Here is a 27,242-nt window from a genome sequence, read left to right as displayed (position 1 = left end):
TCAGTAACTTTTATATAAAGTGTTTTCAATACCAATTTTGGAGAATTCTGATATTCATCCAATGATGCTGAATTCTCTTGTCTCTGCAGGATAATGAGAGACGCGGAGCCTGGACTGGGGGTGTTCCGGGATCCAGAGGAGTTCCAGTATTACCGGAGCATGTTCCACAACCTTACAGCCATCATGACGGACGTCGGATTCTCAGACGAGGTGAGGCCCCTATTCTTCAATGGCCGAGTAGTCTTACGTGAAGTCAAGCAAATGTTGGCCGAATATAAAAAAAAAAACAACACCATTTACATAACATTGTCTTCTAGCTTATTTATATGACGTTCTTTGCTTCCAATATCTAAAACATTTGTAGCACGCCATACTAATATTATGTGGTAATGAAGCAAAAATCTATTATACGAGATATATATATATGTTCAAATATCAAACACAGTTTAAAAATGGGCAACATTGAAATGAAAAATGTACATTTTGAATGAATATTGTTATTGTTTTGAAATCTATTGTGGGTTATGGGAAAATGTTTTTTTTGTGTGTTAAGTATTAACAAAACATACACGTACATGAAGTTTAAATTATGTAAGTTATTTTCCTGAAATTCGATTGTGACGTCATTGCGTACTGTTAATGGATGTATTGAACTAGTGATACATCGGCTGCATTTTCCGAGCGATTCATTAAATGAATGAAATAAACGCATAATGTACTTTTCCTCCATACAAATATTTCGTGTTGGAGGCTTATTATAAGACCCGACCAGGTGTCCGCGTCGTTTAGACGTTCTGCGTTAGTTATTAACAGGCATAGTTATACAAAATTTATCTGGCTCAAAATTGTGTTTTAACATTAAATATTTAAACCGTTTTTAAAACATGAAATTAACCATCATCATCAAACATTTTAAAACCTATAAGGCATGCACCTTTGTGTGCTTTAAAATGCAATTTCGTGGTGTTTATCAATCAAAATAGATGTACACCCACATACCAGCGCGCTCCATCTATCAATATTGTATTATCCCCTCTCGGTGAAAACGATAGAAAGATTTACCTCAAAGAGAACACCAATCTGTACGATTGTATTTTAAATATTTTAAGAATCTCATGAAAGTGTAAGCTAATAATCAGACAATTTCCCTAACGTTCTATTTATATGCTCCTATTATCGAACACATGTTTAACATTCCCTCTATATGTTTCCTCGTGCAGCACATCACGTTGATCTTCCTCGTGCTGGCGGCCATCCTACACCTGGCTAACATCGTGTTCGTGCCGTGTGAGGAGACGGACGGCGTCTCTGTGGTGGACGAATATCCGCTTCACGCCGTCGCCAAGCTTCTTGGTGTTGAAGATGAAGTGCAGCTTACGGAGGCGCTTATATCAACTGTCAGCCGCATCAAAGGTATTAAAGCATATTTCAGAAACTTGCAAGAGGGCATTATTTTAGCGAACATTTTGGTGCCATTTTTTAAAATCATTTTTTAAAATAAATAAGCATTTTAAAACAGGATTACAAGGATAATTAATAGCAGTATGTCATAAATGTTTATATGTGTCCAGGTGAACGTATCCAGAGCTGGAAGAACGAGCGGGAGGCGAACGACGGCCGGGACGCCCTCGCCAAGGAGCTGTACTCCCGACTGTTCGGCTGGATCGTCGGCCAGGTGAACAGAAACCTCACCACCGACAACGTCCACAGGTATGACACTTTTCACCCATAATTTTACAGATAACGGCTCATTCCCAACGTAAGGTCCCAACATTATTGTAAACATATATTAATTTCCGAGCTAAGATTGCCATTAGAACCATTTATCATTTTATGTCAAGTGAGTGTATATCAATATGGTTGTTTTTACTCCTGCAGATCCCGTGGTCCGTCCATTGGTCTGTTGGATATGTCCGGTTTCGAGAACTTCCCATGTAACGGGTTCGACCAGTTCCTTATCAACGTCACTAACGAGCGCCTCCAGCAATATTTCATGGACTATATTTTCCCGCGCGAACAATTGGACTACGAACGCGAGGGCATCACGTGGACCAACATCGAGTATCATAGCAACGAAGACGTATTGAATCTAGTTTTTCAGGTGTGTTACAAATGCGATAAGAATGATTGATGCATACATATACTTTGGTCCTCTAGTACATCTTTCTTTGCATGGTGCTTTAATTGCATTATGGTGCAATGCCTTGATACATTACCATGTTGTTGTTATTTATTTGTCTGCAAGATCGACGGAGCTAGTACTCAACCAGACGATGATAATCACCTATATAGTTTTGTTATCCGATGTGTTGCTGAGAACATTAAAATAAAACACTTTAACAGTAATGTGTTGTAAATGAACAAAAAACGCTAAATTAAGATCGAATATGTCGTCAAAACACAATTAAAATCGTTTTAATTAGTCAAAACAGTGGAATAACAATTTTTGGGTCGAATGATATTGTATGTATGTAGATGTTTGGAATACATAATCAAATGCTTTTAAGAGAACTAAACTGACAATCCATAACATACATATTTCACCAACATCGCGGTAGAGCAGGTGAAACACAAATATCAGCTACCAAATATAACATCCTCCGAAACTAACAATGTCCACTTTATTTCCGACGGCGAGCAGAAGCCCCATGGGATCCTGCGCCTGTTGGACGAGGAGTCCCACTTCCCTCAGTCCACAGATGCCTCCCTCGTGCACAAGCTCAAGACGTACTCTGGTGCCTCCCCGCGCTTCCGGCCCATCGTCGGTGACAATTGCTCCTTCAGCATCCAGCACTTCGCGGAACAGGTAACGCGCTAGGCATCATTTAAGACGAAAACTCATGACGTAGCTCAGTCTCTAAAAAGAACGACACAATTCATATGAATGCTTAAAACTAGTTATGTTTCTAGTTCTAGATAAACATGACCTTGATGGATTTAATATAATTATGATTAAATCCGTATGTTCTAAGAGATGAAACCAATTAACATACATTTGAAAATACGTTTAATGAATCCAAATGACATGACAGTAATTGGGAGAGTGATAAGGACTATTATGATAATTGTTTAGTGGCTAATGTCTTAGCAGGTATTTTGTCTGACAAGGGCGTCTGTGAAACAACAATTGAAAATAAATATATCATTATATGGTATTTAAAGCTGATTTGGCACGACTCTGTTTCCTTTTTTTGCCGTGAATCTTGTTTTTCATTTCATTTTTTCTCCTCAACGACAACTGGATGTCTACATATTTACACTAACGTCATCTCATAGGTATTATTTCTGACGCGAAATAGTGATTTACGTGATGATTAAGAAAGAAAATGTTTTTGTTTCATTAAATACTAGGATAAAAACCTTTAATGAGAGAATATTGGATTCAGTTTACATTGATTTTTGCAACATCAGTTATAAAACCTTCAACGTTTTAACATACCTTAGTCGTCAAATGGGACAGTTAATATATACTTGGTGTTTGCACATATATGAAGGGCAATGGTAATCGAGGATTTACCCAATTTTTCTATAGCTCCATATCACGTAGAGCAGATCAGAGAGTGAACATGCAAACATTTTGTAGAGAGTATGTCGGATTACGTCGTCAATCTCCATAGTTTGCTGTTCCCTCTGCACATGCGCAATAAAACTATGATTGTCACATTATGTTGCCGTTGTCTGGATGCAATTGAAGGTTTGATAAGCCATGAACTCGAATTTAAAATAAATTATTTAATTATTTTCTTTCTAAAAAACCAGCAAGCAAACACATAGTACATGTACCGAGTTAATTATAATAATCCAAATATCTACATTAATTTTGGTGAATTTTAACGAAAAGTAGCCTATTAGTTCATCTTTCGGTGCCGTTTTCCCTTTTTTACAACCAACCATTGACTTTATTTGCTATCATTATATTTACAATGCCGCGACAACTTATCATTGCACGACACTCATATACTATTTTTAATAAGCTATACAGCCCAGGCTCATAATACGATTTTTCTACATACAGGATGGAGCTACTGGGTCAAAAAAAGTGCGATCAATCACATCTTAGATTTCATTTGGCGTTCTACAGAAAATGGTGCATGTGGCTTGCTGCGCTCGATCCATTTTCTAAAGAGCGCATAAATGAACTTCAACATATACATGGGCATGCTTATTTGAGCAAATAGTGTTTGATCGTTTGTGCCAAAACATAATTTCCAACAATTTACGTTATAACGTGGACCAAAAAATCAACGCAGTGATCTCCCCTACTGCTATGGTGATTTCTGTGCTTGACAAGAATAAAGTTGACCATGCTTTATACTCTTCGGTTGTATTCAATTGTTATGAATGTAGAACTACTATTATGTAAAGTTGCTATTACTACTATGATATTCAGGGAATGTTTTGTGGTCCCGGCTAGCGTCTAATATTTTCCCAGAAACTTTAGAAATCTAACATTGATGGTCATACTTATTTACCAGGTGACGTATGACGCCCGCGGTTTCCTGGAGCGTAACCGTGACAACCTAAGCGTGGACCTGGTCACGTGTCTGTTGCATAGCAACAACAACTTCATCCGCGACCTCTTCACAGCCTACAGATCCGAGACAGGCACCATCTCAGAGTATGTGTCTGTACGACAATGATGGAATATTTCCATTATGTTAGAGGCATCTGCAACCATTCCGTCAAATATTTCAATCTCGAATATGAATAAGCATATATAAGTGTTTGCTCTACATTTTCAGCCAATCATGTGCGCTAGATTTTTAAAATTTGTGAAGAATCGTTACTTATTGCTGAAGACGACTCTTCATGATAACGTAAATTGCTATAACTGCGCGTGCGCATACGCAAAAGCGCAATTTCCGTGTTAACGCTGATTTTAATGACGTCACAATAGATTTACAGGTCTTTTTGTCAGGCGCTCGACTTAATTTTAAAGCCGATGAAATTCGGTTAGAATTTATTAAGTAATTTCTTTCTAATTAAGAAACAACAGTCGTTTCGCTGCGCCTTGCTCCATTAGGTTACTTATTCACGAAGAAATTGCTTAATAAACTCAAACCGATACATAGTTTTTGGACAAGTCCCATGCATGGACCGAGTACTAGCCATAAAAGCATGCACGATGTGTAAAATACATCACGTAACAAATTTCAGAACGGAAATAAATTTGTCACTTTCAGAAACTGTTCAACACGACGGTAAATGACGGTTATTATCTATATATGCAAACCGTGTCAACATGACATGAATGCTATTGCATTTTAACACTGAAAAATGGGAATGGGGAAGGAAAATGCTCATTGCTAATGGAAGATAACTTATTTTTGTAGGTCATTTTTTATGTTGTACCTTAATTAAAATAAATATATCTCTTTTATCGTCATAAACACGTTGTTACTGCTGAGCTTGTGACATGCCGCACGGCAGCGCGTGACGTTCGTTGCACTATATTTACACGGCGGCAGGGACCGGCTATTTGTTACCTTTAAAAGAAGGAAAACATCTCACTGAAGTTGCCGGGTATATTAATCATTAAATGAAATAAATTAATAGCACACGGTCAGGAATACTTTTGATGAATACATTGTAGCTGACAATAGAGTTCTGCACGCTTAATGTATAATTACACTGTTTTTATGCTTATTGCTGGTTAATACTCTAATTGAGAATATCTGCACGTGCTTATGTGGCTAACGAACTACATGCAACAGTTTATATAGAAAGAAAAACATGCGCAATGATACAATGCACGTTTGTAGAGACGTGGATAACCTTTAATGTAATTGACCAATAACAAGTGAGTGTAAACAAAAACAAACTTGTTAACCTGTCACCATGGTCAGCGCGCATGAGGAGCCTGGACAGAGGCTGGTCAGTTCTTGGTCATGATGCGTTAACTGCTATGTCAGAGCATCAATTTCAATGTTAATATAAACTAGTGTATTATGTAGGGTATGCAAATCACAGTGTGAGTGGCCGTTCTACCTGGCCACTGGAACATTGTTGACTGTAAAGAATGTCACAACGTGGTCTACGTCATATGGATCAGTAGGCCATATATCTCTGACACTGACACAACATTCCTTGTTAATTGAGTCTTACCATTCAGTGCTCATAGTTTACATAAAGCCTTTTTTGGTCAAAATTGTTGACATATCTTTTGTACAGAAATTTGAATTTCTCTAAACATATTATTCATATGACACTCACAATGATGAATCGAACACATATCAGTAATAATTGTGGCAATCATTATGATGCATATCAATTATTTAATTTCCAGGCAAGGAATTTATCAAGTAATGCCATTTGCATAATTTGGCCGAATTTGACTAATGTTAAATAATCATTAATCGAGATATGCTTGCCCTACTGTTTTGAGCGAATTTTCCAACATGGTTCACAAGCAAGAATTTGTGTCAAGGTTGTTTAAGAAGGGCTTGACAGGCTTGCTCTACCACCACACTGTTACAATGGGCGTCATCTGGTTTGCAGGTACGCCCGCCACGTGAACAGCCGACCGCAGCTCCCGGACGAATGGCCGTCCACCATCGACCCGCGGACGTTGAGCGAGTCGGTCTCCCGCAAGGCCTCATTGAAGATCAAGAAACAAAGGTTAGAAATGTAATGAATCTAGACTGGTTTGTCTTGTTTTACTAATTTATTATAATTTACTCACTTTTTGTTGAAATTTAGATATGTGTTTTATTGACCACAATATATGTGTAATAGTTACCACAATATATGTGTGTAAGTTACCACAATATATGTGTGTTGGTTACCACAATATATGTGTGTAAGTTGACCTAAATAAATGTGTGTTGGTTACCACAATACATGTGTGTAAGTTGACCACAATATATGTGTGTTGGTTACCACAATATATGTGTGTAAGTTGACCACAATATATGTGTGTTGGTTACCACAATATATGTGTGTAAGTTGACCACAATATATGTGTGTAAGTTGACCACAATATATGTGTGTTGGTTACCACAATATATGTGTGTAAGTTGACCACAATATATGTGTGTTGGTTACCACAATATATGTGTGTAAGTTGACCACAATATATGTGTGTTGGTTACCACAATATATGTGTGTTGGTTACCACAATATATGTGTGTAAGTTGATCACAATATATGTGTGTTGGTTACCACAATATATGTGTGTAAGTTGACCACAATATATGTGTGTTGGTTACCACAATATATGTGCGTTGGTTACCACAATATATGTGTAAATATGTGTGTAAGTTACCACCATATATGTGTGTAAGTCACCACAATATATTTGTGTTACTGACCGCAATGTATTAACAAATCTAACATCCATACAGCAGTTACTATTATTTTTTGTATATTATATTTCCTGATACTTATAATTAATAAATGGTTTGTGTGTGGTTAATAAATGAATAATAGAGTAGTTACTTTTTTCTTGTATCATCACACCGCCAAATATTGCAATTGAAATGCAAAACATTTTAAAAGAGCATGAGAAACGTTTTGATACATGTATTCGTAGTAACAACCGTATTGTTTGTCTGTCTGAACAGCATGCAGCGAACCCTGTCCGGGGACACACTCGACAGCCTGTCCGTGAACCGCGCCTCGCCCACCGTTACTAAACACTTCAAGGTAACAGCACCCCCTAGCTCATGTAGAATTACTGAGACCAAGCGTGTTTACGTTCTGCCACGGACACGTGGTTTGTATATCCGTGCTTCTGCACAAAATACACATGTGTAGCTGCAGTTGGCCCTATAAAAAATTGAGATGTAATTGTTATATAAAGTCGTAACTAAGAATCTGCTGGAGCTATTTGCCATAGTTGTGGCCTTTCTTGTGGGACCAACTGGTGCATATTTCTGAAGTGAATACGTGCCGCATCAGTGAGACGGCTCACTCGTTTGGTTTTGTGGTTTACATGTATGTGCAATCCAGACAAATTAGTAAAATGTTTTTATTTGAAAAAAAAGAAAAGAATATTACATAAGCGTGTTTTATCGACCGTATGCAGTTTGTTACACCGATTACGCCTTTAAATGGTTGCATGTGGTTGACATCAAAAACAATGCATTATCTATTTTTGTGTCTTAATGTGACAAAACATGCATATTTTTATGTACATTGTATTTAATCTGCACTTTGACGATCTAATTGTACGTCAATGGTTTTGTCATCTTCAATTCATCTTTTTAGAAAAAACCCCCTGTCTACTTGGCACTTAAAATACTTGTTTGCCTCATTTTACTGTATTAATGCTGGTGATGTTTTGTTCCAGCGGTCCTTAACTGATTTAATGGAGAAACTGGATGCCGCCCAGCCATTGTTCGTAAGGTAATAATTCCAATAAAAATCTCTCCACATCTGTGTTGAAACATAAACACAGTCGGTACATCAGATCAAAGTGAAACAAACACTGGGATGTGCCCCATCTGTTATGCTTTGTCTCAATTTTTCAGTCGACATATTGTCATAGTCATAGCACTGTGTAACTGTACAGTCGACATATTGGTCATAGTCATAGCACTGTGTAACGCCTGGCCTGTGTACAGTCGACATATTGTCAGAGTCGTATCACTGTGTAACACATGGCCTGTGTACAGTCGACATGTTGTCAGAGTCGTATCACTGTGTAACACCTGGCCTGTGTACAGTCGACATATTGTCATAGTCGTATCACTGTGTTACACCTGGCCTGTGTACATTCGACATCTTGTCAGAGTCGTATCACTGTGTAGCGTCTGGCCTGTGTACAGTCGAGTACAGTCGACATGTTGTCAGAGTCGTATCACTGTGCAACACCTGGCCTGTGTACAGTCGACATGTTGTCAGAGTCATATCACTGTGTTACACCTGGCCTGTGTACAGTTGACATGTTGTCAGAGTCGTATCACTGTGTTACACCTGGCCTGTGTACAGTCGACATGTTGTCAGAGTCGTATCACTGTGTAACACCTGGCCTGTGTACAGTCGACATGTTGTCAGAGTCGTATCACTGTGTAACACCTGGCCTGTGTACAGCCGACATGTTATCAGAGTCGTATCACTGTGTAACACCTGGCCTGTGTACAGTCGACATATTGTCAGAGTCGTATCACTGTGTAACACCTGGCCTGTGTACAGTCGACATATTGTCAGAGTCGTATCACAGTGTAGCGTCTGGCCTGTGTACATTCGACATGTTGTCAGAGTCGTATCACTGTGTAACACCTGGCCTGTGTACAGTCGACATGTTGTCAGAGTTGTATCACTGTGTAACACCTGGCCTGTGTACAGTCGACATGTTGTCGGAGTCGTATCACTGTGTAGCGTCTGGCCTGTGTACAGTCGACAAAATGTCAGAGTCGTATCACTGTGTAACACCTGGCCTGTGTACAGTCGACATGTTGTCATAGTCATATTACTGTGTAGCGTCTGGCCTGTGTACAGTCGACATGTTGTCAGAGTCATATTACTGTGTAACACCTAGTCGTATCACTGTGTAACACCTGGCCTGTGTACAGTCGACATGTTGTCAGAGTCGTATCACTGTGTAACACCTTGCCTGTGTACATTCGACATGTTGTCAGAGTCGTATCACTGTGTTACACCTGGCCTGTGTACATTCGACATGTTGTCAGAGTTGTATCACTGTGTAACACCTGGCCTGTGTACATTCGACATGTTGTCAGAGTCGTATCACTGTGTTACACCTGGCCTGTGTACATTCGACATGTTGTCAGAGTGGTATCACTGTGTAGCGTCTGGCCTGTGTACAGTCGACATATTGTCAGAGTCATATCACTGTGTAGCGTCTGGCCTGTGTACAGTCGCCATATTGTCAGAGTCGTATCACTGTGTAGCGTCTGGCCTGTGTACAGTCGACATGTTGTCAGAGTCGTATCACTGTGTAGCGTCTGGCCTGTGTACAGTCGACAAAATGTCAGAGTCGTATCACTGTGTAACACCTGGCCTGTGTACAGTCGACATGTTGTCAGAGTCGTATCACTGTGTAACACCTGGCCTGTGTACAGTCGACATATTGTCATAGTCATATCACTGTGTAACACCTGGCCTGTGTACAGTCGACATATTGTCATAGTCATATCACTGTGTTACACCTGGCCTGTGTACAGTCGACATATTGTCAGAGTCATATCACTGCGTAACACCTGGCCTGTGTACAGTCGACATATTGTAAGAGTCATATCACTGTGTTACACCTGGCCTGTGTACAGTCGACATGTTGTCAGAGTCATATCACTGTGTAACTAATGGCCTGTGTACAGTCGACATGTTGTCAGAGTTATATGACTGTGTAACGCCTGGCCTGTGTACAGTCGCATGTTGTCAGAGTCATATGACTGTGTAACGCCTGGCCTGTGTACAGTCGACATATTGTCAGAGTCATATGACTGTGTAACGCCTGGCCTGTGTACAGTCGACATGTTGTCAGAGTCATATGACTGTGTAACGCCTGGCCTGTGTACAGTCGACATGTTGTCAGAGTCATATCACTGTGTAACACCTGGCCTGTGTACAGTCGACATGTTGTCAGAGTCATATCACTGTGTAACACCTGGCTTGTGTACAGTCGACATGTTGTCAGAGTCTTATCACTTTGTTACACCTGGCCTGTGTACAGTCGACATGTTGTCAGAGTCATATCACTGTGTTACACCTGGCCTGTGTACATTCGACATGTTGTCAGAGTCATATCACTGTGTTACACCTGGCCTGTGTACAGTCGACATGTTGTCAGAGTCATATCACTGTGTTACACCTGGCCTGTACAAGTCGAAATGTTGTCAGAGTCATATCACTGTGTTACACCTGGACTGTGTACAGTCGACATGTTTTCAGAGTCATATTACTGGGTTTTGTGTGCACCGATAATTTTTAGTCTATATTTAAACGACCGAGGTTTTTATTCAACGGAAAATTTCAATAGAGTATTTATATAGCAAATCATATTCCAGACATTATAAGTGCGCTTTTCGTAGACGACATTGCAAATTGCGCAGAAATCGCTAATGACTTACAAATGCAACTTAACCGTATATCGAAATTTTATGATAAAGTGGAAATGACTGTTATTTAAAGAAAACAGAAACTATTGTATTTCGAAACGGCAGCCCGTTGAGAATTTATGAAACCTGGTTATACATTGTTCAAAACGTGATGGTTACTTCTATTTATCGATGGGTCAACCTTTGATTCTCTACCCATATTACTTGGTCAGATGCAAAACACCAGTTAACATTGAAGGCCAGAAAAGCAGTTTTCGCCATTTAATCTTTTAAAAGGCCGTTTGGCCGCTTCAAGGGCTTTTTAAACTGTTTGAAATTATGGTTATCCCCATTTTGACATCGGGAGCGGAGATATGGGGTTATAACAACGCCCCTGAAATCGAGCGAGCTCAATTTTCGTTCCGTAATAACTTTCTTTGTCTAAATATTAGCGCTTATAATTGTTTGGCACTAGATGAATAAAGTCGTGTTCCACTTCGCGTGACCCATTATTCAAAATATATTTAATACTGGTGTAATATTCTTAAAATGCCAAATCATCGCAACCCCAAACATTGTTACGTTATGTTTAAACATCTAGACGATATAAATTGGGTAACCAAAGGTAGAGAAACAATATTTCAGTTTGTATTTGGTTACGTCTGGTTATGGCAAGACATAGGCGACATTAATATATCACCGCGCAATTTACTTTCGGTAAATCGATTGTATTAAGCAAGGGTGATACGATACCGTTGATACTTCTTCGAGATGCGATCTCTATAAACACGTTAAATTCATAATCAATCCGGGAAAAAATCCATAAAATTGTTCGTGCACTCGCTCGATTTAGGTGTCCAAGTCACCGGTAAAATATCGAAGGTGGCCGACATCCGAACATTGAAAGAAATGTCAGAATATGTGCGCCTGCTTGATCAACGAGAGTAGGCTTTTGTGAGACAAAGAGTGTCATGCATTTTTCATATGACCGTGGTTTTTAACTCGTAAGAATTTCAGTTTTTATATAGTTAGTACACGGGGCGATCTGACCTACATGCATTATATAAACTCATACAGTACGATAATAGTTTCGTCATTAGAAAAGTGACATTTTTTTAACTTGTTCAAATGCCACATTCGGATAAAAATCCGATTAAAATTGTATATAAATTGTATTTAGGAATGACACCACTGTACTGTTATCAATGCTGTACATATGATAGTATGTATATTGATCTGGATGCCTATATATACTGAATAAAGTTGAGTTGAGTTGAGTTGAGTTGAGAGTGTAACACATGTGAAATCAATGTGCACCGCTTGTCCTGTGATCAGTCAAGACAATGACCCGCCCATAAATGAGACAAATCCATCAATGGCGTGAATTATTTTATTTTTCCCACAAAACCGCATTTTTTGTAACTATTATTGTCTTGACATGTTCTTGTAGGCGAATTAATGTTTTAATACGTTTTTAAAATATATGGGGAAGTTTGAAGCGTGAACTCGGTATACTTTTTTGTCTACCTTGAATATTTGTAAGACCGCGGTTCATTGTCTGTCACGTCCTATCGTTTATTAAAAGTAATTACCTCTTCCATTTAAAATATTACTCGACGAAATAAAACATAAATGCAAAAGAAGTGTTTGTGTTGTTTTCGTAAGTTACTCTTTAAGCGACATAAGGTAGAAAGCATTTTTTTCGGAAAGTTGATTGGAATTAAAACTTGCTTTTCAACATGCTCAAGTCCGCTATACACATTCGACATAAATGAAATGGAATACGTGCATTTTACAAAATTAAGTGAATATTTTCGCGTGGATATGTGTTAGTGTTAAAGTACATCTTGTTTTCACGATACTGTGTCATTGTTGTTACTTGAATGACTGGCGATCATACTAACACTATTCCTTCTCCTCCTCACCCTTTAAAGATGCGTGAAGCCAAACGCGTTCCTGAGTGCTGGCAAGTTGGACTCGGAGCTTGTGCGGCGGCAGTTGCTCTGTAATGGTCTTATGGAGCTCGCTCAGCTGCGCAGGAACGGCTTCCCCGTCAGGATCGTCTTCCAGGACTTCGTCCAGAGGTAGGGACTTAGCATATGGCAGTTTGTAAAGGGGTATACAGGTAAACTTGACAGTCATTCTTTTTTATTTTACTGTTTTTTTTAATGGTTAATTGGTATACGATGGGAATGCTGCGCGAATAACGGATATGTACTGCCCACTCTGATCCTCCCTCCCTCTCTCTCTCTCTCTCTTCGTGATAGTTCTGACCATTCAGGAATTTGCTTGTAAGTTATTGTCTTAAAAAAATGAAAAGTGAAGCCCAGCCTTGAGGTTATTTGGTAAAGTTCTATGGCACTTTTATATATTGCCACAGTGTCGCTTGTAGAACCACCACGTGTTATTGAAGACTCCGCAATACATAGATGAAAAATCTGAATTAATAATCAGATTGTTAGAGACATTAATACTTGTATAAACACACAAGCGCGAACGTTTCCACATTTGGTTTTGGTTTTAACAACCGTTTTACAACATGCAAATAACCAAATTAAGGAAAAAAAGTTTTATAATAGAAAAAAACAACATTAATTAAGTATTATCAAACTGTATTATAATGAAGGTTGTCATAACAAAATTACATGGTTATGTATTCTATTCATTAACAAAATGTTATTATTCAATGTTCAATGTAGCTTCAATGTACAAACGTTTTCCGTGTACGGAATATATAAGCGGCAGGTGTTTATTTTGAAAAATGAAATAAATGTATACATAGATAAGACACTATCATCAGTTAAAACACACAGCACGGTGAAAGAGCCCCGGATTTAAATAATAGTCTATATAGTGAAACATTATTTGCTTTTTAGTAAGATCGTTGACTGCTCCGAGTAAGTCCGTGCCGTACCGTCCAGTTTCCGTTCAAACGGAAATAGCCGATATATGGTGAAATGTTTATGTGGTCTTAGTACTTCTTACCACTAATTACCATTAGTTTGACTATAAAATATCTATGGATATGACATACCCCCATCATATGCATAAGTACGTCCGATCTCCGTGCAGCAGTAACTTCCTCTTTCGTCATCCAAAGAAGATGAAGAGTTATGATTTTAGAGATACTTTTCTTATGAAATAGTCACCCACTGCACCGAGTTATTGATACCCTTCCATTCACTACTGTAGACCCTCGGGAGATTGTATCATTACAGTAACAGGGGAAGTGTTTTGTACCGATTTTATTGTTGTTAAAAAAGTTAAAATTCAGGTCATGGTTGTGACTATCTTCTGAAATATTTATATGACTCAAATTCTCAATCAAATACATCAACAGGCTTACGTTAGTTGTACGTAGCGTTGAACGTTAACATTCCGTGTGAAGTGGCTTAGGGCTGCTGACCGTGACGATCTGTTATATACCATTGTAACACTTGACACTATAGTATTTATAATCATGATATGATTCAGCACTAATAAACAGAAAAATAGCTACGTTTTAGTAGGGATAGTACAGTGCATTGTTGAGTGGTCGGTCGGTCGTGATTACGTCGACGGTCAATGATGGATGACCACGAGCCGCCATAAAGGCCATATAACGTCCATAACGGTGTCAGTGCTCACAATTACGCTAACAGAATTGTATCAGGGCTAGTAGGACAACATTGAATACGCTCTGAGCTCATTACGTTCCTACTATTTTTTATCGAGAACCGTTATATATACTTGTTGAAATTAAATAATTTGTATTTAATGTACTGTCAATGACATTATTTTCGATCAGTAAGATTTGTTGATTGAAATTGAACCGCATGGATGAAACAGTTAAAGAACACGAGAAGAAGTATGAATGCGAACACACCATGTTTAATGAAAGGTATATAACATCAAGCCTATACATCTTAATTGTTCATTATAACAACGCGTATATCTGGACTTGTTAAACTAGGCCAGGCAATGGGATTTACATTTTAGTATTTAGTTAAGGTTCCATGTTGTCTTTAATCGGTTTCTTTAGAAGTATTTACCATGCATATGTTTCATCAGTTAAAGACAATTGAAAACACAGCACTCGTAATTTGACAAGGTACTCGTGTTTGCAAAACAGTAGGGTATTTTTTCTAATACATTTTAAATTTTACATGGTTGAGATTATGTAACGGGGATTGGTTTAGGTTGGGAGGAAGGTTCCAGCTTTATAACCCCCTCTTCTCTTTCACGCCTGCTGTTTGTGTGACTCACGTGGTCTCAAACGGAAGTGTATGTTTGTCTGCAGGTATGGCGTATTGGCGGAGGAGACGGACGGACTTAGCGACTATGAGCGGACCATGGCCATCTTGAAGGCTAACGACGTCCACGGATTCCAGATCGGTATATCAAAGGTAAGCAACTGTCGCCTGCTCAAGGGAAAATGCGTCTAAATAAATCTACAACGATATCCCTATGGTTGGTTATGCACTATGTTCAATATGACAAATGAAAAATCTATACGACTACGGCGCTAAGACATGGTCGTATTCTACGTGTTAATGCCGTCATTTTACATAATTAACACAATTTATGCTTCAGCAAACATTAGCCGCAATTGCAAATATATTAATAACGAATGCATCAATCGTATGCATCTTCATGGAAAATACAGTTTTAAAATTAAATTCGGCCTAAAACCTAACTAGGTTACTTACTGTATGTAGATATAGTACTGAATGATCACATTTTGTTGTTGCTCAATTGCCCTTAAACAGTGGCTACAGTGTGTCATTACTTAATGAAGTGTTTCGATCATTGCGGTCAATTATCATACACAAGTACATGTATAGTTATTTTGTTTTATTTATGATGGCCACCTGTCAATAAATTGATCATCATAATCGTACTTGATCGATTTATTGTCTGTTTTATATGCAGAAATGGAAAGCTCAGGATATACTTTATCTCGGCGGTGAACCATCACTAGACAATACTCTTCACATCAGTTGCCATATAAAGCTTTTCCAGTGATAATATTAAGTTTTCGCTTTTTAAATAATAAAATGGGATTTATTTTCTAGATTTTCCTAAAAGCGTGGCAAAAAGAGGAATTAGAAAATAGACTTAGAGAAAAGGTACAGTATTTTTTTTTTATTAATTCCCTTTTTTAATAGTAAATACGCTCATGATTAGAGTCAGACTAAAATATTTTTTTTCGTATATATATATGTACAACTGGATTCAATGCTATAATGAAGTATTAAGAATAAACAAGCTAAATAAATAAATATGTGTATTATATTGTATGTTTTCTGTGTGATAACAAAATATGGTGCGACCCGTACCACACCAGTCTGTGTCTAGCGTCTATACATCCTGTGTTGTCTGTGGCAGCTCGAGGAGTTAGCGCGCTTGGAGCGGGAGCGGGAAGAGGCCCGGCAGCGGGAGGCAGTCATACTGGAGCACGAGAGAGAAAAGAGGCGCCGCGAGGAGCACCATCGTAGGGAGCTCCAGAGGCAACAGGACGAGTTGGATGCTTTGGAGAGGCGGCGCGCGTCCCGGGAGAGTCTCGTGTTCGAGGACCGGATGACGGACAGCCCGCCCGCCAGCACGCCTCGCCGATCCTTGGACAGCGGCATCGGTAAGCGAAAAGACACCAATTATCTGTTTTTTCTCTCACCTTACCATGGACAGAATTAAACAAGAAACTTTAAATCACAATAAAACAGTCGCTGTTTAGATTAATTTTAAAACGACAATACAAACATCTGAAACAACAAAGGGTTTGAAATAAGAGCAATCAATATATCACAGATAATTTGAGTAGGACAGTGAGACAACATGTGAAAAGTTTTCGATATATAACAAGACAAAATTATTCAAAAGAATCTCGTCTTAATCACATTGTAATGTTTGAGCTAACATCTATAGTGATGTTAGAAGTCATAGGATTCGTCTTCGGAATCATCTCCGTAATCGCACTCAAAGTCGTCATCGCTCTCCCATGACCTGCGGCGACTTATCACACCCCCACTCCGACCCCGGAAATTCCTGCTGGAAGTCGCCCAGGTGCACAGAAAGGGTGGACGGGGATCCACACAGTCCGGCTTATCTTTCCACTCACCTCCAAGCAATCCACGGATCTCAACGTGAACACCATTGTTTCGAGTTGTGTGACGCTCGTCAGGGATAGTTGTTACCTCTTTTACGGGAATGTCCCCACATTTCCCTAGCCGCTGAAGCTGCTTGAAGACCCAGAGTCGCCGGTTATCCATGCTGAACCACAAACCGTCCTTCTTAATAACCCGGATGTTTGGAAAATTGGACGCTTTCAATCTGAAAATGAATAAGGAATTCGAAATCTTTATATTAAATGGAATATCAGTGACAAACTAGGAAACGAGCTGTGTGTCATGACTGTCTTTATTAGTGAAGCCCAAAATAGTATTTTGACGACGGCAAATTAAGCAAGTACCGTTTGCAGTATATTGTGGATTGCAGCACTGTTTGAAACTCGGATGTATATATATATAATTGTGAAAAATGAATTGCAGACGTGTGATACAAATTGTTGTTCATAATTTTACCTCAAAAGTCTCCAACTTCTAAAGTTAAAGAAGCTGCCGATAAATGACAAAACCAGGTAAGTAATGACGTCACATAAATGTTTCGCTTACTTTTCATCGCAAATGTCGTCCAGTACTATCCCCAGCTGACGTCTGTTGCTGAATCTGGACTTGATGGACGCTTGGGAGTAGCGAATCTCCGACGGCTGCCTCCACGTAGGCATATCGTGTTCGTTCACGGTGTTATTGTCGTATTATAACACAATCTACTCATCACCTCCACCTCTAGTTGGGAAATGGCTACAGCGGTCTTATTCAATATTGATTAATGATTAATGATTTTCAGAAAACGTGAAGCCCATTTTCTTTTCCATTTACTCTGAAATTCCGTAATTTAATACCTGCATGTATTTCTAATTATTAATAGTCTGTACCTAACGGGTGTATTTGCAACTTGCAATACAACTATTATTATCCTAATGTGAAGTAACACGCTTTGTGTTATATACGAATTTATTATTCTGTATATGTATAACAGATTAGTAAACAATCAAAATGATATGGATGTATGCGGTGCATGTACCGGAATCTGATAACAATACGCACAGAATTTAAATGAGAAAAAAGAAAGAAAAAACACCCATAAAACATAATCACAGTTAAACATAAATAGAGCTCTTTTAACTGGTACCTGTACATATTTTAAATGGAAACTTTTCCTGATTGTGGCCTATTTATGGTGGTGTTTTTCAGAAAATGACTGGCACCTGGCCAGACAATAATCAAATTTCTACTTTTGGTTTTAACATAAAGATTAAATTCTTAAAAACTGTATTGATTGATAAAATAGAACATGCCATTGAGTTTATATTGCTTTAAATATAATAGTTGTCAAGTAGTATTTAAAACTAATGTAAATGGTGAACTTAAAAAAAATACTTAATTATAATAACGATTTATAAAAAAAGCACATACTACATACATCATGACACATTCTGAATGATATCCAATACTTAATAATAACAACAATACTTAATTATAATGGATGTGAAGATACATGTATTAAAATAATTATAAGTAGTTTAACGATAAATAATGAGGAAAAAATAAGAAAATATCACAGATCGAAACCAACATACTATAAATATGGTACAAAAATAATATTTAAGCTTTCCTATATGCTATCGAGGCTGTCCGAGGAATCAAACATATCCCTCCATGAGCGCAGATATGTTGAAAGGGAAGCCGTGGAGGCCAGTCTGTTGTGCCATATACCACCGGGCCCCGTTCCCCGCACCTTGACGGACACACCGCCGTTTATGGTTGTCAGTTTCTTATCATGAATGCTGTAGACCTGCACCACCGCAATCTCGTCGAGCTTCCCAAGGCGCTCCAGCTCCCGGAACACCCAGAGACGCCGGTTGTCTGATGTCGTCCACCGCCCATCACGCTTCATCACGCTGATTAGGGGAAAACTTGACACTGATATCCTAGACAATGTTAAAGACAAATACATTAAATTTTCAGAAAGAAAAACGTAAAAATGTTGAAAAACAATGATTGTTCGCTCATGAATACGTTGTTTCGTTATTCGTTGCACTGTATTATCCATCAGAAAACTATTATAAATGATAATGAAACATTAGTGTTGTGTAAGTTCCCTACCTGCCCTCACATATATCATCCAGCACCTGTCCTATCTGGCGACCATTTTTAAACTGATTGTTAATTGAACTTTGTGAGAAGTAAATTTCCGAAGGCTTAAGCGTCAGAGACATCTTGTCATTTATTATGTTTATTAAACTTTTCAATATTGTATCCGTATATGTATTTTAATGTATCCGAATAGTCTGTTAGACTAATTCAAACTCATATTTATATGGATTTTTAATATAATGATTGCTATATCTGGGTATTTGAAAATATAAATAGTTTTTTTCTGAAAACTTTATCTTAAAAGAATAGTCCAGATCGCATAGTCTGGTATCCCTTGTCTGTCAAATTGCCAAACTCGTCATATGATAGGTAAGTGTGAATCATATAATAATGAAAACACGGAAGGTTAACAAGTTTGATGCAAACGTTGTAATATTAGAGTAAAATGCTACTTTTGATTTTTATGATCGGGACGATGAGGGCACTTGTTGTTTTTTCGTTTTGTTAAATATATTGTTAATAAAGCTTCATGCAGGATATATTTGTTTCTTATTTCAGTTGGTTACACAGACACTGACGCTCTTTTGAAGGAGAAGTTAGCGCGTCTTAAGAAGACAGATGACGGCATCCTGGAGAGTATCGCCACTTCCGGTAAGCGAGCCGCTCCACCGCCGCCCGTCCAAGACGTCGAAGACAATGGCAGCCTGCCACCTAAACGCCAGACTTCACAGACGTCAGAAGATGCAACGACGACGTCCTACGAGTCGGAGGGGACAAATGAGCAGTGGTAAACTATAACAACGATGCTAACAATTTAAACACTATACAAATAAACTGGTATACATTTACATGCCCTGAGGAAGATGCCCACGCTTACCAAAAGAAGAACATCTTGAGGTCTAATTAAATAATTAAGAGTTTTAATGTTTTTTTTCTCAATGCATATCACTGGTTGTCATTTCAGGCGTCCGTACGACATATTCCAAGTATCGGAGCGCGAGTTCGAGGAGAATGACGCCATCTTCAAGGAGATCCTGAAGCTCGTGCGGCTCTTCATGTACGTGCTCATGTTCGTCGCCATCCTCGCGGGGGCCGTCACCAACAAACTCTCCCTCCTCCTCCTTGTTTCCGGACTAAACAAAGTAAATCACTCAAACACTCGTCATACTAGACACATATAACCCACATGCATACACATAAGTACACTATTTTGTTATGACTGTTAAACATAAACACATGAGGCATTGTTTTTTTATATTTTTACTTGTTGTCTTAAGAATAAGAACATTTTAATAAGCACGTTTTTTGGCATAAATAATATGACTTAATTACAAAATACAGATACATTGTATTAAGCGTGTAAATCTGTACGTGCAGGAGGAGGAGACACGTGGGGAGCACGTGACCCTGCTGCTGTTGTGCATGTGCTGCCCCATCGCCTTCAGCTGGTTCATGTCCGCCATGAAGACGCTGTTTGGAGGCAAGGAATGGCCCTCTGTCAAGACTTTTCTCATTGTACGTTTTATTTTCACAATAAGTTAAGATATTTTTGCCGGTTATTATGTCACTTATTAAGTGGAATTCACAAACCATAAATAGTTAACCTGTTAATGTTGTACAGCTAAAATGGATAATAGGTGGCAGTTATGGGCACTTTTAAGCCTGTTTTTAGTCTTATGATATTTATCTTACCGAAAAAGTATCGCGAATATTAACTAGATAGGTAGATAATTATCGTGCAAATTTAGTGGTTAACACGAAACAATCCGCGAACGCTATCAGGTTATCTTACGGCAGTTTTATGCCACCATATGTCATCATCCCTTCACACACATGTTTTTTCCTCTATAAGTATCCATACAACACAAAGAATGTGTACATGTATAAAAATATTTGAAAATAATCGTTAGTGTCGAACTTATTTATACTACAGCTATGCACACTTTCACTTCAGCTGGTGGTGGTGGAGTGTTTGCAGGGCCTTGGCGCATGTCTGTTGATGTTCCGCGTACTTCCAACCACGGATGTGTTCCGGGGAACCATCGTCACGTTCGCCGTCTGCCAGGTGCCAAGCCTTCTCAATGTGATCGTCCGTGAGCGCCGACCCAACCCCAGCGTCAGCGAGATAGTGGCCATCATCATGAATGTTCTCGCGTTCTTCATTCAGGTGGGCGCCATCCCTTTCTTCATCAACAGCCAGTTTTTCATGACCGGAAATCACACCATGATGGAGGGCGTCAACTCCACCACTTACCAAAATGTGGATATTTCGTTGAACCATGAGCTGCAGTGGGAAATACCAGTTGGGTTGTTGTTATTTTCGGTGGGATACTGGGAAAACTATGTGTCCGGTGACTGGACTATTTTCGGTAAAATTCGAATCCCTTTCAAGCAGTGGCGAAGGATACTGCAGGATTCCCGCGACACGGCCGGTATTTTAGTATATCCCTGGAAAATAGGGCTGATGGTCCTTTTGGCACGACTTCTTACATTGGACACAGACTTCCGTTTGCCGGAGACGCCATCAGTTCCTGAAAACAGCACGGAGACGGTTGACTCGGTGGAGGAACACTTCACGTCATACAGTCTCATGTATCTTCAGCTTGGTTCAGGGATCGCGATAACCTACCTGTCGGGTCTCGCCTGTAAGCTCCACATGCAACGGGTCGCCTTCTCCCTCTCCATCATGCTGGCGCCGCCGGTCACGCTTGCCGTCGTCTACCTGCAGTGTAGTTTCCGGTTCATGCCCGCCCACTGGCACATGGGCGGCTGGTTCTGCCCGTTAGGGACGATCGAAGACCTCATGCTACCGATCATCTGCGCAGGCGCCTTGTGGATTTCGTATGCTATAGTGACGTCACATATCTGGTTACCGCAGAGCGAGAGAATGGCCAAACTGGAAAAGTAAGCTAACTCATACTCGTATTGTTTAAGTTTTATTCTCGGTGTTACTTCCCATTACCCGACATGGAATAGAGCTTCAAAGTTTTAAAGTAACGTTTAGGAAACGGACTATTTTTATATAATTTCAGGCTGTTTATTACACCACATTTCGAAGGTATCTTCTCTGACTTCACATTAACGTTAAGACGTCGCCGTAACGACAAGGAAATCAAGGTCACGGGCTTTGACACGTTCCGTTACGTCGGAGAAGACAGTTTTGAAGATGGTGTATATAATACAAAACCGAACGTGATTCCACAGATCTACGCATGCGCGACAATGTGGCACGAGACCAGACAGGAAATGACACAACTGCTCAAGTCCATGTTCAGGTAAAATTCAAATTTACCAAAATAAAGGAAAACATGTTTTGAATAAAAAAAAGTATCAATACCGCCAAAATGACTTTAAAAGTGTTTATTGCATATTGCTTTATTCACATTTCAGGTTAGACTATGTCCACTGTGCTAGTAGGCTTGCTCAGGAGAAATTCAGAATTAAGGATCCAGATTACTACGACTTCGAGAGTAAGTGCCGTACGCCTTAAAGGCATACTTTCTTTTTTATATTACAGAAAGTTGACTAAAATCGATAAATGAATCATTCATTTATAATAATGTTTGAACGATGTATATATTATTGTAGCTGTGAGCCGATGTTAAAGAAAAGGTGTGATTAAAAATGTCCTTTGTTCCCAACAGTCCACGTCATATTCGACGACGCGTTCGAGCTGAATGATGATGTTGATAAGTTTGTACCGAACCAGTTCGTCAAGAACTTCATGGAGTGCATGGAAGACGCCGCTAGGTGGGTACAGTCAGGGAGATGGCTATATGGGGCGGGGTGATATGCGTGGTTGGGTGGGTACAGCCAGGGGGTGGCTACAAGGGGTGGGGTGATATGCGTGGTTGGGTGGGTACAGCCAGAGAGGTGGCTAGATGGGGTTTGGTGCGGTGGTATGCGTGGTTGGGTGGGTACAGCCAGGGAGGTGGCTAGATGGGGTGGGATGGGGTGGTATGCGTGGTTGGGTGGGTACAGTCAGGGAGATGGTGGGATGGGGTGGTATGCGTTGTTGGGTGAGTACAGTCAGTGAGATGGCTAGATGGGGTGGGATCGGGTGGTATGCGTGGTTGGGTGGGTACAGTCAGGGAGATGGCTAGATGGGGTGGGATCGGGTGGTATGCGTGGTTGGGTGGGTACAGCCAGGGAGGTGGCAAGATGGAGTAGGGTGGGGTGGTGTTCGTGGTTGGGTGGGTACAGCCAGGGAGGTGGCTAGATGGAGTAGATTAGGGTAGGGTGCGTGGTTGGGTGTGTACAGCCAGGGAGGTGGCTAGATGTGGTTGGGCGGGGTGGTGTGCGTGGTTGGGTGGGTACAGCCAGGGAGGTGGCTAGATGGGGTGGGATGGGGTGGTATGCGTGGTTGGGTGGGTACAGTCAGGGAGATGGTGGGGTGGGGTGGTATGCGTTGTTGGGTGGGTACAGTCAGTGAGATGGCTAGATGGGGTGGGGTGGTGTGCGTGGTTGGGTGGGTACAGCCAGGGAGGTGGCTAGATGGGGTGGGGTGGTATGCGTGGTTTGGTGGGTACAGTCAGGGAGATGGTGGGATGGGGTGGTATGCGTTGTTGGGTGGGTACAGTCAGGGAGATGGCTAGATGGAGTGGGGTGGTGTGCGTGGTTGGTCGGGTACAGTCAGGGTGATGGCTAGATGGGTTGGGGTGTTGTGCGTGGTTGGGTGGGCACAGTCAGGGAGATGGCTAGATGGGGTGGGTAGGGTGTTTATGCGTGGTTGGGTTGGTACAGTCAGAGAGATGGCTAGATGGAATGGGGTGGGGTGGTATGCGTGGTTGGGTGGGTACAGTCAGGGAGATGGCTAGAGCTGATGGGGTGGTATGCGTGGTTTGATGGGTACAGTCAGGGTGATGGCTATATGGGGAAGGGTGGAGTGGTATGCGTGGTTGGGTTGGTACAGTCAGGGTGATAGCTAGAGGGGGTGGGGTGGGTAATATGCGTGGTTGGGTTGGTAGGGTTTTAGTGAAGTCGTTACCTGCTTGTACATAATTTGTATTGGGAATATTCGAAGCCTCCTATTTCTGGGAGAAAATCATAATACATTAGCTGTATTAGCTTGATCACGATATTGTTCTTGAATTAGGCCAAGCACATAATAGGAAGATAATGACGGAGTGATTTAACGCTAGAGTTGAATGAGATAGATGTTCAATCCTTTCACAAGTTGAATACCCTTGCGTTCGTTATCATGGGAATTAATTCCCAAGCGTGTAATAAGCATGGCGATTGGTTGTCATTGAATTGTCTTGTCGTTTATTTTGATACATTTTTCTTGAAATGTTAACAGCAAATTATTGTTTAAAAGCGCAACCGGCAAATGGAAATATATTCCCTTTTTCTAGAAATAAATACATCGGCTTTAACTTCCAAACACATCTAATGACACCGAAAATAACAAGATTCTCGTCGTATTCAGTCTGAAAAGAAAACCATTTTTAATGATATATTTTGACTATTGGAAGATAATTATTTTGTTCCAATGTCGTGTATTGGTATGAATTGTCTTCTTTCGAGACGAAACGACGTCGCCATTTCCGCCATTACACAATTTCGCCGGGGTCGTTGAACATCATTAGCTATTATGTTCTCATTAAAGCGATGATCAGATTGTTCAACTATAGATATAAGCATAACACAACCTGACAAAACGTTTTCCAGTCTTTATTTTTCTTATGAACATGTCGTCATTGATTCGATTATGGGCATACTTCTCGTAGTGCCAGTTGTAGTTTTGGTACCAAAGGTCACAACCAGATTGTTATGTACGTGTACAATAAATCAAGAAGACATTAAACTGTTTAAGAACACTTCTTTAGAGTAAGTAAAGTGGAACCCCAGTCATTCAGGCCATGAAGTATTTCATAGTTTAAATAGTATTTGTATACCTATTTGGACTCACCATATAGAAAGCAATTGAACATATATTAATTAATGACATTACGTAAAGCGGGCAAGTCTATAGTCTATACATATCCGAATGTTTGACCCTCAACGTTTTGTTGCCGGCAGGTCGGTTGTAAAAGGTCCGATCATCATCACGCCGCCCACAAAGTATGTGACGCCATACGGCGGCCGCCTAGTATGGACGATGCCCGGCCACACTAAGATGGTTGTCCACGTCAAAGACAAGAACAAGATACGTCACCGGAAGCGATGGTCACAGGTACGTGTGCATGTTGACAACGTGGCGTTATAAACTGATGTTTCAATACACTGCGTGCTTTACATATGACGGGTTTCACAGTCCGTGCTTGACAATAATTTTAAATTGTTTAGAAGTCTGTGTGAACAAAGTTTTACATTGAAATCAAAATGCATTTGTTTAATTCTTAGCAAGCTATACACAATATACATGCTCCCTCAACAACTGCAACCTGTCACCAGCAATTTACGCCAAACTTGATTATTTGAAACATCTATTTCAAGTTATTTAAACGCAACGAATGCAAACATGTGTACTTTAATATGAACAAAACCAAACATTTGAAAATATGCATAATCAATCTCATCGGTAATTGATGAATTAACTTCGAAATGGAGATTTTTTAGTCGTTTTCAAGCCTTCTTGGTTTTCACACATTCGATCATGACAATAACTTCGTCACCAAATCCATTCCATTTTCCCCTTTTTGCAGTGTATGTACATGTATTATCTGCTGGGGTTCCGCCTGTTCGGGGCCCGTGATAGCGACAAGGCGTTCGCGGACGAGTCTGAGCTGGAGAGCCACGTCTCCAAGGCCCGCAACCGGAAGAAGAAGACCAAGAAGGACAACCTCTCCCGACCAATCAAATCCCTCTTCAACAAAATGGACCCGGAAACGTACGAGATGGTAAGTGGCATTGGTTTAATATTTCATAGTTGTAGAATAGCGTTACTTTATAAGGTTTGTTGTGAATAAGTTTAAATGACAAAAGCTATTTGGTTTTGCGTAATAGATATCACACGTATACAAATGAAGTCTGGATTCTTGTTAAAATCAAAGTTAACACACAACTGTGAAAAAAAACGTTTATGAGAAAACGAGTTCAATTTACTGTTAAAACAGTACAAGTAAGTTCTTAGCACTTTTCTGAATATCAAACTATGTGAGTATCAATGGCGTCCATAACACTTCCTACAGTCTGTACAGGGTTTGATATGTAAAGAGCGTTAACATGTACACATCTGTCCTTGTTTTTTTCAGGCTGAGAACACGTTTATTTTGACGCTGGACGGCGACGTTGACTTCCGACCAGAGTCCGTTAAGCTCCTTATTGACCGGATGAAGAAGAACCGAAAAGTGGGCGCCGTCTGTGGTCGTATCCACCCCATCGGCTCAGGTACAACTGCTGGTCGAATAAGGATGTTTTTAAGAAAATATTAATGCTTATACTTACTGCGTTGTAATGTTATTTTATCTAAAGTTACTATTCGTTCTCTAATCCAACTGGGATACAAAATTGACCAAAAATTAACACTGATGATTTATTGAAGTGGAAGTTGTTTGGCGGGTATACCTGTAAGTAACTGTTAAATGATTTTCAACAGAAAATCTAAAAACAAGATCATGTAACTGGATAGGTGGAGCAATTTGAAGATACCATTGCCTTCAGCCTCAATAGCTTTATTAGCTTTCATAATTGAAACTGAGTATGTCAGGGTATGTTAGGCTATGTCAGGGTATGTCGGGGTATGTCAGGGTATGTCAGGGTATGTCGGGTATGTCAGGGTATGCCGTTCAAATGTGATGTGAAACTGAACCACATGAAGTCGTTTTATCACTCTGTTCATGAGACTAACACACTCACTTATATAGTTCAAAAAGTATAAAAACAATACTTATAGTACACATGCTTGTCACACGCGATGAAGGACCTTAAATATCAGGGAAAATCACACATAGGCGATATTGTCTGACAAGGCAATAATTACAAAAAGGAACGAGTGTTCAATGTTTCCCTGGAATCAAGTTTTATACGAGAGACCTTTGTAATCAAATTGCCTCTAATTTATTACCCTTATTTGCATACGATTTGACACTCAAGCACTTCCTAT

At 39.8% G+C, this 27,242-nt stretch overlaps 2 protein-coding genes across 3 annotated transcripts in view; one reads left to right on the top strand and one right to left on the bottom strand.

The window, feature by feature from the left end:
• LOC128227568 (uncharacterized) overlaps positions 1 to 27,242 on the top strand; it is a 44,937-nt gene that overhangs the window by 14,484 nt on the left and 3,211 nt on the right. Inside the window, 24 exon segments of the mRNA XM_052938221.1 lie at positions 90 to 210; positions 1,221 to 1,413; positions 1,572 to 1,710; positions 1,879 to 2,101; positions 2,642 to 2,806; positions 4,476 to 4,618; positions 5,184 to 5,201; positions 6,499 to 6,618; positions 7,563 to 7,644; positions 8,291 to 8,346; positions 12,935 to 13,084; positions 15,280 to 15,385; positions 16,055 to 16,108; positions 16,368 to 16,614; positions 19,754 to 19,982; positions 20,160 to 20,337; positions 20,573 to 20,710; positions 21,150 to 22,099; positions 22,228 to 22,470; positions 22,586 to 22,665; positions 22,840 to 22,945; positions 25,217 to 25,370; positions 25,843 to 26,037; positions 26,392 to 26,527. Coding sequence (XP_052794181.1) covers positions 90 to 210; positions 1,221 to 1,413; positions 1,572 to 1,710; positions 1,879 to 2,101; positions 2,642 to 2,806; positions 4,476 to 4,618; positions 5,184 to 5,201; positions 6,499 to 6,618; positions 7,563 to 7,644; positions 8,291 to 8,346; positions 12,935 to 13,084; positions 15,280 to 15,385; positions 16,055 to 16,108; positions 16,368 to 16,614; positions 19,754 to 19,982; positions 20,160 to 20,337; positions 20,573 to 20,710; positions 21,150 to 22,099; positions 22,228 to 22,470; positions 22,586 to 22,665; positions 22,840 to 22,945; positions 25,217 to 25,370; positions 25,843 to 26,037; positions 26,392 to 26,527 — 4,226 coding nt within the window.
• LOC128227569 (uncharacterized) lies at positions 16,169 to 19,725 on the bottom strand. 2 transcript variants are annotated; one of them, XR_008259835.1, is made up of 3 exons: positions 19,205 to 19,725; positions 17,651 to 19,029; positions 16,171 to 17,309 (listed from the first exon to the last, which is right to left on the bottom strand). XR_008259835.1 is itself a non-coding variant. In XM_052938222.1 (2 exons), exons 1-2 carry the CDS (start codon positions 17,761 to 17,763, stop codon positions 16,910 to 16,912), a joined length of 513 nt encoding a protein of 170 aa, XP_052794182.1. In that variant the 5' UTR covers positions 17,764 to 18,695; the 3' UTR covers positions 16,169 to 16,909. The 2 variants fall into 2 exon arrangements, 1 of the variants encoding a protein (XP_052794182.1); XM_052938222.1 differs by lacking the exon at positions 19,205 to 19,725 and having other exon boundaries at positions 16,169 to 17,309; positions 17,651 to 18,695.

This window comes from Mya arenaria, chromosome 3 (genome assembly GCF_026914265.1).
Source record: "Mya arenaria isolate MELC-2E11 chromosome 3, ASM2691426v1".
In the NCBI taxonomy this organism is placed as follows: domain Eukaryota; kingdom Metazoa; phylum Mollusca; class Bivalvia; order Myida; family Myidae; genus Mya; species Mya arenaria.
This window is presented reverse-complemented; position numbering and strand designations above follow the sequence as displayed.